This window comes from Pseudophryne corroboree, chromosome 8, assembly GCF_028390025.1.
Source record: "Pseudophryne corroboree isolate aPseCor3 chromosome 8, aPseCor3.hap2, whole genome shotgun sequence".
Taxonomy (NCBI): domain Eukaryota; kingdom Metazoa; phylum Chordata; class Amphibia; order Anura; family Myobatrachidae; genus Pseudophryne; species Pseudophryne corroboree.
Window position 1 is genome coordinate 27729531 of NC_086451.1, and position 19398 is coordinate 27748928.

A 19398-nucleotide genomic window follows, 5' to 3' on the forward strand; every position below is an offset into this window, starting at 1 on the left:
AGCCATGTCATGCCTTACCTGTTTGAGAAAGAATATTGGAAAGGCAATACCTACAGAACCATCCCATATCCCACCTGCCGGCGGCCCTTTCCAGGTAATACAGATTGACTTCATTCAATTACCCCCTTGTCGAAATTTGAAATATGTACTTGTTTGTATAGATGTTTTCTCAAATTGGGTCGAAGCATTTCCGGCGGCCACAAATACCGCTATGTTTACTGCTAAGAAAATTGTGCAGGAATTTGTATGTAGATATGGTATCCCTAGAATTATCGAAAGTGATAGGGGTACCCATTTTACAGGTGATGTCTTTCAAGGAATGTGTAAATTGATGGGAATTGATAGCAAGCTGCACACTCCATACCGTCCACAGGCGAGTGCGAAAGTGGAAAGAGTGAACAGCACTATTAAAAATAAACTAAGTAAAGTGATGGCAGAGACAGGATTGACATGGCCAGAAGCTTTACCCATTGTACTGTACAGCATCAGAACCACTCCCAGGTCCCCTCTTAATCTGTCTCCCTTTGAAATCTTGTTTGGTCGACAACCGCATGTTATGATTAACCCTCAGGATGATTTGAAGTGTAACAATGAAGTAACTGTAAAATACTTGATTAACATGAGTAAACAGTTGAGGAATCAAAATGATAATCTGAAGTTGGTGATTCCTGATTTACCAGATAGTAATTGTCATGACATTGAACCTGGGGATTATGTAATGATACGGAATTTTCTACGCTCAGGTTGCCTTATTGACAGATGGGAAGGACCATACCAGGTCTTATTGACTAGCACTACAGCATTGAAGGTTGCTGAGAGAGAGACTTGGGTTCATTCGTCCCACTGTAAGAAGGTCGTTGATCCAGAGAAGTCCTGTGATAAGGAACAGACGGTAGAGGTTGTATCACTAGAGTGTCTGTTCCAGGAGGACTAAGGCGGCACCTGAGCATCGAGAACCACAAGATCAAAAGCAGTTGTCGATCCCCTGTTTCCTTTTATTGTTTTTCTCCAACTTCCCATCCCATCTCCCTCAATTATTTTTTTTTTTTTTCCCCTTCTCATTCTTCTTCGTCTCCTCCTATAAGATGGACTTGCCCCAAGAGACTGTGATCCGGATTTTCCTGTTGACCATGATGTTGACCAGAGCAGTCTGTTCCGGCGAGAGTACCATGGAGGTCGAGAAAGGTTCTGGAATGGGTTCTGATGCTAAAGATGGAGGCGTAGTTTTCCAAGAACAACATAATCAACAAGCAAAGGCGAGTATCAGAAAACGATCCGATAGCATTGACCATAGAAGGAATTGTGAAGGATTGTTAGCTGAAGAAAACTGTATCTGTCGGCTCTGTAACAATGTCATTGAGGATGGGTGCATAAAGAAATGCCAATCCAGTTTTAATATCCATATGGACCGGCATCCATTGAGTGACTATCACTCCTTAGTGGGTAATGTGTTAAACAAAACAGATTGTTGGGTATGCTCTCAAGTACCTCAGGGTCATAGCAAATCAGGGCTAGTACCATTTCCTTTAACGATAGAGGAGGTACTTGAGTTAAATGGTGGGAGACCGGTGGACCGGAGGTTTAATATCTCCAGCCCTCCTAGTTTGAAGCTCCACCAATACCATGTGGATAGGTCCCTATTATGTTTCAACATCTCCAATCCCCAAAAGCCGGGAAATTGGGAAGTGTCATGGAGTAACCACACCATGACCTTTTTGCATAGAGCAGATAGAATGCCTACAGATACAGAGCTTGTACGCCACATAGCCAGTAGAGGAAAATCTTTCCGGTATAGGTATACCTTAGGAAATAAGATTACTAGAGTTGGAGAGGTATCACCAGGATACTGTGCACATATCGTACAACCTGATACGTGTACTAAGCAGATGGAAGAATTAGGGTTAGGAGATTTCACATGGAAGGTGTGTAATATGGTTATGTCCTACTCCGTCCCATATGTTCTCCCCGATGATGCATATTTCATATGCGGGAGAAAGGCGTACAAGTGGCTTGCCCCAAACTCTGAAGGATTGTGTTATATTGGAAAAGTACTGTCTGAAGTAATGACTGTATCACATGACAAAATGAAAGACATACACCGTGGTGCCCAAGCTCCTTATACTCACACCCATTACGAGCACGTTGTTAAAAGGCACCTGATAGAGAAGACAGAGCATCCGGCCTCTGATCTGATAAGTGAATCCACCGGGATTCAATTCTTAATCGCGTTAGATTTCACCCGCACCGCTAGAGGAGTGCTGAATTATAAATACATTTCTGCGCTCGCCAATTTGTTAGATAATATCACTGAAATGTATGATGACACGTTTAGGTATACTGGAAGAGAACTTCAGGCTTACAAAACAGAACTGGTACAGCATAGAATGGTTCTCAATTACCTCACAGCAGTGACAGGCGGATATTGTGTCACACTGGCAACACAATACGGCGTGAAATGTTGCACATATATTACGAATAGCACCGAGGATCCGGTCGAGGTCATAGACCAAAAGATGGACGATATTCTCCAATTGAAGTGGGAATTTCGCAGGAGACACAATCTCACTCTTGCTGCTGTAGGTAATGAGCTGACTGGTTGGGTGTCATGGTTGAACCCGCGAAATTGGTTTTCTGGTTTAGGAGACTGGGCTCAAGGAGTCATAATGGATGTTGGGAAGTTTCTCCTATGTATCTTAGGTGTTGTCATATCGATTGGATTGATATTTAGATGCGGTCAGGTTTTAATGAAGTGCAATCATCGTACTAGGGTAATGAGTTTAAGGAGTGAGGAAACTGTAATTAACCTGGACTTGATTTATGACCCAAATGTAGAAACAATGATGTGATGAAAATGCGATTTCTACGGTCCGTTTCTTTCACCTGTTTTTCCGTTTTCTCCAAGGTAACAAGACCCACTTGGACGAGGAATTTGATGAGCCGATATACAGACAACAGAGGGATTAAAGAAGAAGTTTGACAACCTGACACACAGATTTTTGATGAACTATGCCATGGATCCCCAGTTTCCCTAGAAATTTTAAAATTACGCTAGCCCAACACTTTTGTAAATCTATGGACATTGACAGCTTTTGCTCGCACCTTATGGGCAAAAGCACAAAGAAGACTGCATTCAACAGACACCAAACAAGACCTCAATCGACGACTGTACATTTACCTGACATAGAATACCACCGCATTTACCGTAATTATGTCTTTTCTTCATTTCTACAACCCTCAGGTAATGACACACATAGTCGATAGGGAATACAGGCACAGATATCAGCAATCACATATCTCCCCCATTCATGTATCATCAACTAAAATGTGCTCCCCCATTTTGTTACAACCAAAGCCAAAAAGAGCTCGGTAAAGTTTGACAGCCCATCCACAGACCCGTACCACGGGATAAGAAGGAATTCACATGTATACTTCGCAATACCTCGAAGCTTGATTTAAAACACGTACGGCACGATGATACATGACCCCCAAGCACGGATTCATACACACATGCTTCTGCTATCTCACTAGGTCATACCCTTTTCCTACCATCTCCTCTCCTCCCTTACCCAACCATGTAAATGTATTAACCCCTAACATATATTTTTCTCCTTTTGAAATGTTTTCAGGAAGTGGCAGTTATTGTTGACTGCCAAAGGGTGGACTGTCAAAGTCAGAAAAATATCTCTATGCACATTTGCACCTCACACAGGTCCGTGCTGCGCATGCGTACGCTCTCCCGTACGTGCGCATACTCACAGTCGCGGGCACCCGCAGGCGCATGGTATGCGTATTTACGGTAGAGTTTATGCGATCGTAGCGTGCGACTCAATCATTACATATTTTCACTATATAATGTATTTTGTAGATCATGGTCCCTTTGATAGATTCTGCAAGTTTGGTTAATATAGAATGTTCATGAACAGAGAAATCCCTCTTTGTTTGATACGAAGGGTCAGACAGGAGTAATACAGTGGTGTTTAGTATCCATCGGAAGAATATTTAATTAGAAATATTCCGGTGTTGGTTTGAAGCAGATCAATCGCTCGTGCGAATAGTTATGGACATAAGAAGTTTATGAACATTTACTTTATTTGCACTTTATTACCCATGCGGCGGGAAACCCAGTTTCCCTCCCACCTGAGCTGTTGGAAATAGTCACAGCCCACCTGTATGAATCAACCTATGACCTTTTGTTATAATGCGAAGCCGAATTCCTGTGTCCAATGAACAATAAGATTGTAGGGACCATTGAATTGCATTGTGTGTGGGGCATAAATAGGCAGGCCGACCATATCCAGTTCACTCTCTTCAACGGTTCTCATTGCTGATAATCGGGAGCTGGATATCGAGGCGCATGCGATCGTTTCCCCTTGTGCGTAAGTGTTTCTCCGCAACTAAATTGATTTTCTTGTTATTGTGGGCCAATCTCTCTCAATTTCTCTCTCTCTCTCTCTCCTTCTCTTCCTCACTCATTTTCCCTTAAATTGTATTGTATTATATTTCCTGTGTAGTTATCTGGTTAGGTAGTCTATGTTATATTGTAGTGTATGACTTGTATTGTGTTTAACTCTTTTGCAAGTATAGCATTCATAATATATATTTTAGGCGTTGGACCCTGAGCACGGTATCTGTGTGTTTCTTATAGTATTAAGTATTCTCAGAGCGTCGGTGACGCTCAGGCAGCTTTTGGGGTAATAAGGTTATACTGTGTTGCATTTACTCTCTAACATTACACTAAGGTTTTACTGCACAATACACTGTTTATGGTTTAGATACAAAGGTTTAATATAGTGAGCGTCAGCTCCGCTGGTGATCTCCTCGTGGTCCCGAGCGTTCGCTACGCTATAGCGAATCATTACTTTAGTTAACAGCCAATAACGTGCCTGCCTGTGATCTCTTGGCCGTGAGTGAACGTGACGCTTGAACGTCTCGATCACGGCAAAGCGATTGTTACGCAACTAGCGTACCCTTACGGTACTTCATACATCAATAGCGTACAGTGTTCTTAGACCTCATAAAGGGTATTATATACGATAAATATTTAGCTTTATCAGTCCAGAGCTAAAAAGATATTAAAAGACCAGCTACACCCCGGCCACAGCATGTTTAACTTGCTTCCTTCAGGCAGGCGTTACAGGGCCGTCCCCGCCAGGTCCACCAGAAGCCTCAAAAGTTTATTTCCCCAAGCGGTCCGCCTGCTGAACTCCTGAACATTGACTGACTAGACGTACATGTAACTCACTTGTGTCCCTACTGTATACCTATCTGTGTGACTTCACTTGCCCCCCCAACCCCACCTGCTTATCTGTTACCTACTTGGCTGTTGTATAGCAAACTGAAGACAAATTCCTAGTATATGCAAGTATACCTGGCCAATAAATATGATTCTAATTCTAATAAGACAGATTTCCGGGTGCCGCAGTACTGGTTTCTCCTCCTTGCAGTTATTGCGCAAATACTGCAATGTTTCTAATTAGATGTGTCCACCTAGCATTCTACTACAACTGCGGGGCAGGTATCGCCCATTGCGCCAAATGTGCAGAAACTCTTACGGGGAGATGCACTGTGACTAAACCATGGAGAGTGGTAAAGGGGAGAGAGATAAAGTAGCAGCCAATCAGCTCCCGATTGTCATGTTACGGGCTGTGTTTGAAAAAAAGACAGTTAGGAGCTGATTGGCTGGTACTTTATCTCTCTCCAAGGCTTCGTACATAGACCCCTTATATTACTACGCCGGATTCTGCAGTGCGCAGGAAATAGCGGAGGCTGTGCCTATCGGATGTCGTTTCTCATTTTACGGGGGGCTGTAGGGATTACTAGACCCATAAATGAACCTGAATCTTGCATCGATTTGAGAATGCACATGGGTGCATGTAACCTAGCACAAATCTGGGCACCTAGGGTGATATATGGGGTCCTACACTACTAGTACTAAGTGCAATGGGGGTCATTCCGAGTTCATCGCTAGCTGCATTAGTTCGCTGTGCAGCTATGAGGGGAAAAACGGCACTTCTGCGCATGCGTATGCGGCTGCGCGTCGTACAATTGCAACGAACGATGTAGTTTCACAAAAGGTGTAGCGAAGCTTTTCAGTCGCACTGCTGGCCGCAGAGTGATTGACAGGAAGTGGGCGTTTCTGGGTGTCAACTGACCGTTTTCAGGGAGTGTTCGTAAAAACGCAGGCGTACCAGGGAAAACGCAGGCGTGGCTGGGCGAACGCAGGGCGTGTTTGGGAGAACGCAGGGCGTGTTTGTGACGTCAAAACAGGAACTGAACAGTCTGAAGTCATCGCAAGGGCTGAGTAGGTCTGAAACTGCACAGAATTATTTTGTAGCCGCTCTGCGATCCTTTCGTTCACACTTCTGCTAAGCTAAAATACACGCCCAGTGGGAGGCGGCATAGTGTTAGCACGGCTGCTAAAAACAGCTAGCGAGCGAACAACTTGGAATGACCCCCAGTGTGCAGAGTGCTTTAATATTATCGCTGTACGATAATTCAGCCCAAAAACGGTTAGAAAATCGTACTTTTTGAGCCGTGTTGCTAAATAGGCCCCTAAGGCGAGCCCCCTATATTCTTATGTATTTGTTGTGGTGTACTACTAAATACTCCTATACGCATATGTGTATGTTTGTTAGCTTCTGCCTCCTTGCCTGAGGGAACTTAGCTCCCATCACTTTGTCAGGTAAAGGGTTTGCATGTTCTATTAATGATCCTTATTTGTGCATTTACTAGTTATCCAAAGGCCGGGGTGAGAAGATAATCTCCCTCATTTCCTGTGTTTACCCCCCCCCCCCCCCCCCCAGTGGGCCAGGCATGGTGATGAAGCCTATTGTGAGCGGTACAACATGGCTTCTGTCTTCCATGGACCCCGCTGTGTTTGAAGTTGGGCCTGTGACAAACGCATTGTTCTATTCAGGTGCCCTGAGGGGAGCTTTGTCTTTGTTCTATACAGGAACACACAGAGACATTCTTTACATGTGGCTAAAAGTAGCCCCGAGTCTTGGATTTCTCTGCAGAAGACCGGTCCGACCGGTTTATCCAGGGATCGTATTCCTGAGTGGATTGTAGATTCACAACTCATAGCCTCGGGGATGTTGTCTGAGGAAGGCTACACCTTAAAGTGACAGCTGCGGCAGCTTGGCATGTCGGTGGAATGCTCCTGTGACATGTTCAAGGGCTGCGAGAACTTGCCCGTAAAGGTGGGGTTAGTCAGTGTTACACATTACACGCCTTCCAGTCTCAAAACACACAATCTTCTCCTATTAGGGATATCTCTTAATTACACCTCATGAAACATAAATAGCACCTTCATCTGCTGACAGATTGACTGAACACATCCTAAAGGATGGAAATCTTATTGTATTAGATGAGGAGAGGAACCTAGTACTCTGGGCAGCCTAGGTGGGCAGCGTTATGGGCCCATCTCAGGCCTGCAAGGAGTGTGGGAGAATAGGAGAGCCGGAGGAGAATACACAGCGCAGCCCACTTCTGCCACCATTTGCCCTGCACACTCTACTGCCACTGGCCCCCCTGTACCTTTGAGGGATCAAATGGAGAATGGGCTCATTTGCCCATCCCAAATTCCTTCCTGCCTTGGCTCAGAAGCTGCCCAGCGGCTGAGCCCCTTATTTGCCTTCGGTTCCTTTGTCCGTTAGCTATAGAGTGCATTAAAATGTGGATTGTCTCCTGGACACACATGTGTGTGAGGGGGAGGTATATTCATTTAGAACATTTAATAAGGAACGGTGGCATAGTGGTTAGCATTACTGCCTCACAGTGCTGAGGTCAAGACTTCATTAACCAATCAACCCCCATTGGTTTGGAGTTTGTATGTTCTCTAGTGGTTTTCTCCGGGTGCTACAGTTTCCTCCCTTATTCCAAAAACATTCTAGTAGATTAGTTGAATTCTGACTAAATGAATCCTTATACTCTCAGCTCCAGTGTTGCGGGGACTGACATGAATGACATATATTAGCTGTACAGCGTCGGGTAAAAGGATGGGGTTATAGAAATAACTGTTAATAATAATCTCTGCAACAATTTTAAAAAACAGTTTCCACTTCCTGGTGACAGGTCCATGTGAAGAGATTCTACAGCAGTGATGGGCAATAGGTGATCCAAGGGCCACATGCAGCCTGCAGGGCTTTCACCTGCCCCCTCCTGCTTACAACTGATTGGTCCTTTTAACTGCTCTATGGGGGTAATTCCAAGTTGATCGCAGCAGGATTTTTGATAGCAATTGGGCAAAACCATGTGCACTGCAGGGGAGGCAGATATAACATGTGCAGAAAGAGTTAGATTTGGGTGGGTTATTTTATTTCTGTGCAGGGTAAATACTGGCTGCTTTATTTTTACACTGCAAATTAGATTGCAGATTGAACACACCCCACCCAAATCTAACCCTCTCTTCACATGTTATATCTGCCTCCCCTGCAGTGTACATGGTTTTGCCCAATTGCTAACAAAAATCCTGCTACGATCAACTTGGAATTACCCCCTATGTCCCATCTGGGGCCCCGACTCTTACTCTCTCCATATTGCCCCACAGGACCTCATCTGGGCTCCAGCTCTTACTCTCTCCATATTGCCCCACCAAACCTCATCTGGGCTCCAGCTCTTACTCTCTCCATATTGCCCCACCAGACCTCATCTGGGCCCCAGCCCTTACTCTCCGCATATTGCCCCATCTGACCTCATCTGGGCCCCAGCTCTTACTCTCTCCATATTGCCCCGCCAGACCTCATCTGGAGCCCCAGCTCTTACTCTCTCCATGTTGCCCCACCAGACCTCATCTGGGCCCCAGCTCTTACTCTCTGCATATTGCCCCGCCAGACCTCATCTGGGCCCCAGCTCTTACTCTCTGCATATTGCCCCACCAGACCTCATCTGGAGCCCCAGCTCTTACTCTCTCCATGTTGCCCCACCAGACCTCATCTGGGCCCCAGCTCTTACTCTCTGCATATTGCCCCACCAGACCTCATCTGGTCCCCAGCTCTTACTCTCTGCATATTGCCCCACCGGACCTTATCTGGGCCTCAGCTCTTACTCTCTGCATATTGCCCCACCAGACCTCATCTGGGCCCCAGCTCTTACTCTCTGCATATTGCCCCACCAGACCTCATCTGGGGCCCCAGCTCTTACTTTCTGCATATTGCCCCACCAGACCTCATCTGGAGCCCCAGCTCTTACTCTCTCCATGTTGCCCCACCAGACCTCATCTGGGCCCCAGCTCTTACTCTCTGCATATTGCCCCACCAGACCTCATCTGGTCCCCAGCTCTTACTCTCTGCATATTGCCCCACGGACCTTATCTGGGCCTCAGCTCTTACTCTCTGCATATTGCCCCACCAGACCTCATCTGGGCCTCAGCTCTTACTCTCTGCATAGTGCCCCACCATACCTCATCTGGGCCCCAGCTCTTACTCTCTCCATATTGCCCCACAGGACCTCATCTGGGCCCCAGCTCTTACTCTCTCCATATTGCCCCACCGGACCTTATCTGGGCCCCAGCTCTTACTCTCTCCATATTGCCCCACCAAACCTCATCTGGGGCTCCAGCTCCTACTCTCTCCATATTGCCCCACAAGACCTTATCTGGGCACCAGCTCTTACTCTCTGCATATTGCCCCACCAGACCTCATCTGGGCCCCAGCTCTTACTCTCTGCATATTGTTCCACTGAACCACATCTGGGGCCCCAGCTCTTACTCTCCAGACCTCGTCTGGGGCCACAGCGCTTACTCTCTATATATTGCCCCACCAGACCTCATCTGGGCCCCAGCTCTTACTCTCTGCATATTGCCCCACCAGACCTCATCTGGGCCCCAGCTCTTACTCTCTCCATATTGCCCCACCAGACCTCATCTGGGCCCCAGCTCTTACTCTCTCCATATTTCCCCACAGGACCTCATCTGGGCCCCAGCTCTTACTCTCTCCATATTTCCCCACCAGACCTCATCTGGGCCCCAGCTCTTAATCTCTCCATATTGCCCCACAGGACCTCATCTGGGCCCCAGCTCTTACTCTCTCCATATTGCCCCACCAAACCTCATCTGGGGCTCCAGCTCTTACTCTCTGCATATTGCTCCACCAGACCTCATCTGGGGCCCCAGCTCTTACTCTCTCCATATTGCCCCACCAGACCTCATCTGGGCCCCAGCTCTTACTCTCTGCATATTGCCCCACCAGACCTCATCTGGGCCCCAGCTCTTACTCTCTGCATATTGCCCCACTAGACCTCATTTGGGCCCCAGCTCTTACTCTCTCCATATTGTTCCACTGAACCACATCTGGGACCCCAGCTCTTACTCTTCAGACCTCATCTGGGACCCCAGCTCTTACTCTCTGCATATTGCCCCATCGGACCTCATCTGCGCCCCAGCTCTTACTCTCTGCATATTGTTCCACTGAACCACATCTGGGGCCCCAGGTCTTACTCTCCGGACCTTATCTGGGGCCCCAGCTCTTACTCTCTGCATATTGCCCCACCGGACCTCATCTGGGGCCCCAGTCTTATTAAATAAGGAAGCTGATGGAAGCTTTAGGACAAGTGGGAGACACCAGAGACTATGGCCTGTAAATTGCTTGTGGGAGTGAATGAGGTGAGTAGACCCTGTTAGGGGTCTGAGGGGTGTTTTGGGGTGACCAGGCTGAGGGTATGTGTGGGTGTTTTGGAGCGCATGCGGGATCTATTGTAAATGGTGTCTGCTTCTTAGTTAAATACATTATATTAACCTATTAATCAGATAAACGATAATTCAGACTTGACAGTTAGAGGGTCACACGTGTGGCCCATGAAGTTTATCAGGTCGCCCACTGCGGTAATACAGCCCCTTACGTGTCACACAAAAATACATTTTATTAGTAATCAAATTAAGGGGGTATTTATTAAACACTTACTGTACATACAAAGGGGGAGATGTATCAATCCTCAGAGAGAGATAAAATAGAGAACTAACCCAAAGCAACCAATCAGTTTGTGTCATTTATCTAGCACAGTCTTTGAAATGAGAGTTAGAAACTGATTGGTTGGTTTTTGCATTTACTCCATTTTATCTCTCTCTCCAAGGCTTGATACACCTCCCCCCTAAGGAAACCTTTACATATATATAATGGTATACGGTAATAATGAGACTGAGAATCCCCTTCGCCCCTGCAATCAGTAGGTACCAGCTTGGCAGTTACCGTCTTCAGGGAATGAAAATACAATGCCACATAAAATCTGTGCCCATATTTCTCGTGGGTGGGTGTAGAAAGACTTGTGGTTTTGTCTGTGAATAGGATGTGTATAAATGAAAGTAAATCAGGGCTTTGTGTTTCCACAATCTGTCTCTTCTTCTTCTGTCTTCTACTCTAAAGGCAAAACCTGGAGCGTTCGCCATCACTGGGGAGCACAAGATGGCCGCCCTGTCACTGACGGGTCTATTTATTAAGATCCGGCGATAGGAGTTCTACCATCACGAACGTATAGCAGCATAAACGGTTACCGTGGCAGCTGAGCAATACTGTCTGGGAGCCAATAGCCCGGTCCAGTTACCGGGCACAGGAGTCTGTGTGAACTGGCCAAATCCTTACACAGAGAGGGAGAATACTGGTGTTATACACCCTATAATAAATAGTAATACGATGTGAGGAAACCGCAGCTTAGTGCAAATACAGTAACGAGCCATTATATAATCACAGCCCAATACATCTATAAACTAAATTCATTTACTCTCAGCCAGGGGAAAAAATCCCTTTGTCCCAGTCAATTACCAAACCGATGATAAATACCATGTTAAGCAGATTATGCAAAGTGATAATTTTATACGTGATTGAGAGTGGGCATATTGTTATATAAGTCATAGCAGAGTTGGTGGTTCATCTGACATCTTATTGGCCCCCAGCTAATGCCGAATAATAACCACAGGGTCTGTCTATCTTATATCTCTTGAGCAGCCTTGTGTGATATAGGAGGGCGTAGGGGTTATGTAATGATTATGTAACATTCTTGTACAGAGGGAAGCAATCTGTGGTGCTCCAGTCTGCTGTGGAACTACAAGTGACATAATGCCTATACCTTATTTATTAGGTGCTGCTGTGAAGTTGTGTTTGTTCTACACCTGAACTCCATGAAGATGCATCTAAACAGGCAATTACGTACCTGAATTATTTTACTATCATTTATTTTTATTACCAGTTATTTATATGGCGCATACATATTCTACAGCGCTGTACAGAGATTAGTCATTCACATCGGTCCCTGCCGCAGCGGTGCTTGCAATCTATATTCCCTTTAACATGGACACACTAGGGTTCATTTTGTCAGTTGTCAATCAAGAGTATGTTTTTGGATTGTGGGAGCAAACCCACAGAAACACAGAGAGCACATACAAACTCCACACCTTGGTAGGAACTGAAACAGAGACCTCACCGATGGGAGGCAGGAATACTACCCACTATGCCAACTGTGCTACACTTGGAACATTCAGGGGTTTAAAGGGCCATTACATGTAAAATGTATACATTATAAAAAAGCATACGTATTTTATAGTCAATGTTTAATTGACCAATACAAGGGTCTTTATATCTGAGAGACCGCTTTTTGCTTGCTGTGCTCAGTATTCTACCATTTGCGGGTGATCTGGATAATAAGGGTCACTTTTCTATTAGGATCCGAAGGATTATGGTGGTCATGCAGACCCAGCCGCATCAGCGGCCAGCAGCTGCACGGCTACACACATTGCGGTCGCATTCCCAGCCTCAATGTGAGTGACAGCGGCAGGTGTTTGCGGGGTGGCGGCGGGGGCAACCGCGACTGTTTTTAGGGGTGGCTGCGTGACGTCACAAGCAGCTGCTCCGATAAAAAAAAATGGCGGCGGAACGCCTGACAGCGCAGCCGGTCTGCGCTGCTAGGGGTCAACCTTTCCTTGTCCACAAAGACATATAACAGTATATTGTGCTGAATGCTACAATAAAATGCTTATCAATAGGAAATATGTTGCCTTTAAAGGATCACTTAACCTAAATCACAAGTTATTGTAATATATATATATATATATATACACACACACAGTGGCAAACACAGGATTTGCATGGGGGCGGTTCCAGAACTGGGTGGAGCATAGTAAACATGCATACACACATATATATATATATATATATATATATATATATATATATACACACATACACACAGTACACGTATATATATACACATGTATATATATCGTGTGTGTGTGTGTGTGTGTGTGTGTATATGTATGTATATACATGTGTATATATGTATGCACATGTATATATATGTACTATAATTAAAATAAAGTAAACTTTTATTAAGCACTTACAAGTGCCACCAGGAAGACAGCAGGCTGCAGAAGACACTAGATTGCCATTAATAATACTCGGCTCGCTAAATGCAGCAAAAAATAAATAAATATATATATATATATATATATATATATATATATATTATTATTATTATTTTTGGTGGAGGGGGGTTTCTGTATGCCCGGAAACCCCCCCTGCGTGCGCCACTGATATATAACATATGTCTTTTATGAATGCCGGGTGCCGCCTGTATGTCATTTATGAATTGGAGTCCTGCTATGGGTTTCTAAGGAGAGGTACCGGAATAGTTCTAATTGGGAGTGCAGCTTCATTGCTCAGACTGTCTATATATTTGTAGCTCGTCTATATAAGCCGGGTGTGGTATGGTATGCCTGCGGCCGGGCTCCCGGCGACCAGCATACCGGCGCCGGAAACCCGGCCGCCGGCATACTGACAGCGTGGCGAGCGCAAATGAGCCCCTTGCGGGCTTGCTGCGCTTGCCACTCTGCGGGCACGGTGGTGTGCTACGCGCGCCATGCTATTTATTCTCCCTCCAGGGGGGTCGTGGACCCCCACGAGGGAGAAAAAGTGTCGGTATGCCGGCTGTCAGTATACAGGCGCCGGGATCCCGACAGTCGGCAACCTGAAGACCACCCATATAGGCCTGCTCTTTTATTTTTCATAACCACTCAAAAAGTTAATGTAACTCCTTGGTGACTTTGTCGTCCTATTATCAGTCTATTGATTTAAAAAGAGATTTGGGAGGTGTGTAAAACAAAATCCGGTTTTATTAAGACATCTGTATCTGTATACAATTATCCAATATACAAACATTATACGTAAACCAGATAACTTCCACTACCCCAGAGAGTAAGCTTGCACCCAGATTCTTCAGGCTTCCAAAAAGAAATATCAATAAATATATATTACAGAGTGAAAGAGTCTATAGGCTCCAGTCTCTTGGCAGCGCCAAGGCTCCGTCTCGGAGCTAGTGTTGGGTTGCCGAATCAGCTGCTGCTCGGATTAAGAGCCACCTAGACCCAAGGGCTTTGGAGAAATGTTCTTCTACGGAGTTGCGGGCAGACTGCTGTGGTGGGGGGCAGTGGATGCTTGGCTGGGGGCTGTAAGATTTAAGGCTCCTTTTGAAATGTTCCTCTACATCGGAACAGGTTGTAGACGACCCTAAAAATAAAACCAAACCAATATTAAAAACACAGCACTCAATGCATCTAAGGAAGTGGTCATCTCTAGCAGGGGCCACTCTGGTCACTATATTTTGGCAAGGACATAGGGGGAGATTTATCAAATCTTGGAGAGAGATAAAGTACCCAAAAATCACCCCTTAGTCATCTTTCAAACACAGCCTGTAACATGACACTTAGGAGCTGATTGGTTGGTACTTTATCTCTCCAAGCTTTGATAAATCTCCGGCATAGAACTAGAACACAACCCTAGTTATTGCATGGTGCACGTTAATTATGACTTACGTTGGACTTCAGAGTGCCGCAGAAGATTGGTGGTCTCTGTAGTTGGGGAAGTCGTTGACTTAGGCCTGGAGATGCAGGTGATTACAGAAGGTCTCATCTGAAATTGGATAAGATAGGGGGTCAGGCTGGGTGACAGTGGTGCATGGAACTTGGTGTCCACAGGTTTGGACAAAGATGGACCAAGAAAAAAAAAAACAGACATGGAAACATGAAGCTGTAGGCCATTCGTGGCTAGTCAGTAGATGGTCTAGAACTCACCTGTTGTAGCATTGCTGAGGACATTGGTGGAGGTCTGCTGGTCTTCTCCAACCTCTTCACCAAAGCCAGTGGCTGATCTTCATTCTGCTGCGTCTCGTTTCTTTCCAAGGGGTTCCGTTCAGGCATCAGCCTCTTCAGAACATGTTCCAAGGTTATATGAGGACCAAAGGCTGTAGGATTGCTGGACTTCTGTCGTGTGGCACACTTCTGGTGTATTGGGGATGTGGAGGTCTTTTCCCTGCAACAAAACAATGAATTCCTGTTAGGATAGGTACACAATGTTAAGTGTGCACAGCAGACATGATACTGGTGTATATGTCTCATTGGAGCTACAATTTATTTCATAAACTGAGTATTTAAGGACTATACATGTTTGTAATAAGGTCAAGTCAGAGATGGAGACCTACAAGACAGCAGAATAAACTCATCATTTGCACAATTCTAGTGGAAATAAAGATGATATTGCAGCTGTGCAATGGAAGGCTGCTGTGCAAAATATATACAGGCAGCACACTTAAGTAACAAAGCTGTGCTCAAGCAGGACACATGCGTGATAGAATATACACTAGAACGGGGCTTACCTCCTCTGGAAGCTGGAAGGACAACATCTCTTTGGAGAAGACACTGTTTCTGGGCTGAGTTTGCGCTTAATGGGGTACACCGGTATTCCGTGGTTTGTCAGCGGCCGCAGCCTATCTGCGTTCCGTGCGCTGTGCTGCCCTGTAATGGAATATAGATTATGCTTTTGTAATAACACTGCAGCTAGTGATACAGATGGTGCACTATGGCATTTGCACAATAAACATCTAAAAAGGGTCTTGAATCTGCTATCACACTATATTGCAAATATCTGTTTTGGGGACTGTCCTCCTCCCTTCCCTTTCTGTCCTCCTCCCTTCCCTACCATAATATATTAAGGTTTAAAGAATGCATATTCAAGGGTTTAATAAATAGAACGCTAGACAGCCTATAGGTATAGCAAAGGTTTTTATTAATACAAATCTGCACAAATCTACAGGGCTATGCACATTTACAAGGCTCAGCCATTAGACAGGCTTTTATTATTTAATGCTAATAATACAGTAGTTATGCTAAAGAGATATACAAGGAATGCTGCAGCCTCTATTACAGAGCTACAGGGACACAATATATAACCACATACATATCCTTTAAACAGTTCCATCATGATCAATAGTAGCAGGCAGCACTTACCTTCCAGAATGTATACTTTGAAACCACTGGATATCCCCATAGTGTACTGTAGGCTGGACACTGCCATAATTGCTCGCTCTGTAAGTCAGTCTGTGGTGAGAATTATTCCACATTATGCTATACGGTTCTGGTTTTATATTTACCTGGCTGGGAGAGCAGCCTATGAGAAGCGAGCTCATACCTAGCTCCTCCCCCTCCTCCTCACCTGGCTGATTACCTTTCAGTGCATTCTTTACTCCCCCCCCCCCCCCCAGCCCCCGAGCCCACTGCATCTCCTTACCTGTGTGTTGTCATCACCTACTGTGAGTGCTCTTTGTATTTACCTCCCTGCTCACTCGCAGATGAATTGCAGAGGAGAATTGTCCTATGGTTTGTGAGTTAACATACTGTAACGCAATAAAGTGACTTTAACCATTACACTGGAAGCATTGCACATAAGATCTCCGTTTGCCGGACCCTGACAATATTGGCAATTTAATATAAAATCAATCCACGTCCATCTTTTATTCCTGCTGACGTTTATTTATTATATACATGTAATACATCAGTATGTACAGTAAAAGGAATATTAGTACGTATAGGGTAAAGCAGGCATGAGGTTGAAAAGAAATGGCTTGCAACTCCCTTGGCCTATTACTCTTTTGATGAATGGTACTGTAAGTGTTTCCCGGCTGCGCACACTACCGTTCAACCTTTCGCCCCTTTTACTGCGCATCTCTACGGGTTGTGAGGTAGAATGTGAAAAGATGTTGGTTGCGGAACGCCTTAACCCTACCGTTTCCGCGACAGTACGCACAAAACGCTTGTGAGGGGATTCCTGATCGAACAATGGGGGTCATTCCGAGTTGTTCGCTCGCAAGCTGCTTTTAGCAGCTTTGCACACGCTAAGCCGCCGCCTACTGGGAGTGAATCTTAGCTTATCAAAATTGCGAACGAAAGATTCGCAATATTGCGATAAGACATCTCTGTGCAGTTTCTGAGTAGCTCGAGACTTACTCTGCCAGTGCGATCAGTTCAGTGCTTGTCGTTCCTGGTTTGACGTCACAAACACACCCAGCGTTCGCCCAGACATTCCTCCGTTTCTCCAGCCACTCCCGCTTTTTTCCCAGAAACGGTAGCGTTTTTTCACACACTCCCATAAAACGGCCAGTTTCCGCCCAGAAACACCCACTTCCTGTCAATCACATTACGATCACCAGAACGAAGAAAAAACCTCGTAATGCCGTGAGTAAAATACCTACCTGCATAGCAAATTTACTTGGCGCAGTCGCACTGCGGACATTGCGCATGCGCATTAGCGACTAATCGCTCCCTTGCGAGAAAAAAATAACGAGCGAACAACTCGGAATGACCCCCAATGACAACTTTTGCAACATAAAACGGTGGAGCTTGGGGCAATATAATGACACGATTCGCACTTCACAAATTCTGGAGGCTCCCGGACTTTCTGTGGTGGGAGGCAAGTATAGCTAAGGTGCCTCAGTAGTCTACACAGTGGCGGCAGCCATTTTGTGGGTTGAAACAGTATTCGGCCTATCACTTCACCAGGAACTCGAGATCTCTGAGGCGTGAGGGGCAAAGGTTTGCGTTGTGCTTCTCTTAATTCCCCAGTAGATTGGGCGAAAGCACTATTTCCAGAATTTTTTTTATTTTTCGCAGTTATAATCGTTTTTCTCAGGCCCCTCCCCCTACTGTACATTCATAGCGGGCACCAGCAGCGAGAATTTGGTTACTTATCAAATATTGGCGCACGGCCTATTTATCAAGTATTGCAGAGGAACATTTATTATCTCTCAGCTGTCACTGTGATATAGCACATCATGTTAAATAGCGATGACAAGTAATTTTCATATCACCACAATGAGCGTCACCGCTTGATCATTAGGCCCTGCAATGCTCAAACCACAACTTACTGCTACTTTACAATAAGTTTATTACAGCAAGGTTGGGAGAGCGTCACTCAGAGAGACAGCACTAGTGCGAGTGCCTAGAGAGTTTGGCGGGTGAGCTGTACGTCTAGACAGGCCGAGTGACGAATACAGAGCCGTGTGTGTGTGTGTCTAGAGAGGGGCAGACATAGACAGGAGATGCCAGGGGGCAGTAGGTGGGATGATGGGGGGCAGAGAGCGGGGATATTAGGATAAGGGGAGGCATACAGCCGGAGTGGTTCTGTGCTAGGGACTCAGGTCTGTACATGTGTGCAGGCAGACAGCAGGCACATTCCCACATAGGATCCTGTTGGTGCACATGCTTCTCATTCCTCAGTTGGATCACAAGGTATGCGTAGGAACATGTTTTAGCAAAACATCTATTGTTTGTCTATATTACAGCACATGACACCAAGTCCCCGGGGAGGAGGAAGGGGGGGGGGGGGTCTTACTAAGCGCAGTATACAGTATATATTTAGTTGAAGTGTTGGCACACTTTCATTGCCATCACATCCAGGTTTAGTGGCTGGTGTCGCCCACCTAGTGAATGCCGCTAGCGTACTGTGGGGGCTCAATCAATATTTATAAGATGTAGATTTGTTAAAGCCTCCATAACAGACAAGTGAAGGTGTTGCCCCGGCAACCAATCAGGATCTATCATTCTCTGGAATGCAATCGTGAAATGATGGGTAGAATGTGATTGCCACAGGGTAAACGGAAGCTCAGCACCCGACCCCCTGACCGCTCTGCACAATCTTTGCAAAACAAAATCCTGGTTTTCAGTGCAAATCTCTGTGGCACCCGCGCACCTAACCCACTCCTGGCAAACAGCGTCCCATCGGCTGCCCAGCGTTCCCTGCAAAAGCATGCATGCCACAGATACCGCCAGCTTCTCCCACGCAACCATGCACCACCATGTGTTTAAATAATTAGGCGTTTGCACTTAGAGATGAGCGCCGGAAATTTTTCGGGTTTTGTGTTTTGGTTTTGGGTTCGGTTCCGCGGCCGTGTTTTGGGTTCGACCGGGTTTTGGCAAAACCTCACCGAATTTTTTTTGTCGGATTCGGGTGTGTTTTGGATTCGGGTGTTTTTTTCACAAAAACCCTAGAAAACAGCTTAAATCATAGAATTTGGGGGTCATTTTGATCCCAAAGTATTATTAACCTCAAAAACCATAATTTCCACTCATTTTCAGTCTATTCTGAA

At 45.6% G+C, this 19398-nt stretch overlaps 1 protein-coding gene across 1 annotated transcript; it reads right to left on the reverse strand.

Moving 5' to 3' along the window:
* Positions 1–14073: 14073 nt before the first annotated feature.
* On the reverse strand, positions 14074–16357 carry LOC134947438 (transcription cofactor vestigial-like protein 4). The gene is made up of 5 exons (XM_063935532.1): positions 16265–16357; positions 15634–15772; positions 15053–15290; positions 14795–14891; positions 14074–14489 (listed from the first exon to the last, which is right to left on the reverse strand). Exons 1-5 carry the CDS (start codon positions 16329–16331, stop codon positions 14296–14298), a joined length of 735 nt encoding a protein of 244 aa, XP_063791602.1. The 5' UTR covers positions 16332–16357; the 3' UTR covers positions 14074–14295.
* Positions 16358–19398: the final 3041 nt, after the last annotated feature.

Bases quoted from the DNA above. Each gene is read 5' to 3' on its own strand.
- LOC134947438 (XM_063935532.1), bottom strand. From the start codon at position 16,331: ATGGCAGTGTCCAGCCTACAGTACACTATGGGGATATCCAGTGGTTTC. The intron at 14,892-15,052 runs GTGAGTTCTAGA...ATCCAATTTCAG, and splicing joins CCTCAGCAATGCTACAACAG to ATGAGACCTTCTGTAATCAC. The intron at 14,490-14,794 runs GTAAGTCATAAT...TTTTATTTTTAG, and splicing joins GCGGCACTCTGAAGTCCAAC to GGTCGTCTACAACCTGTTCC.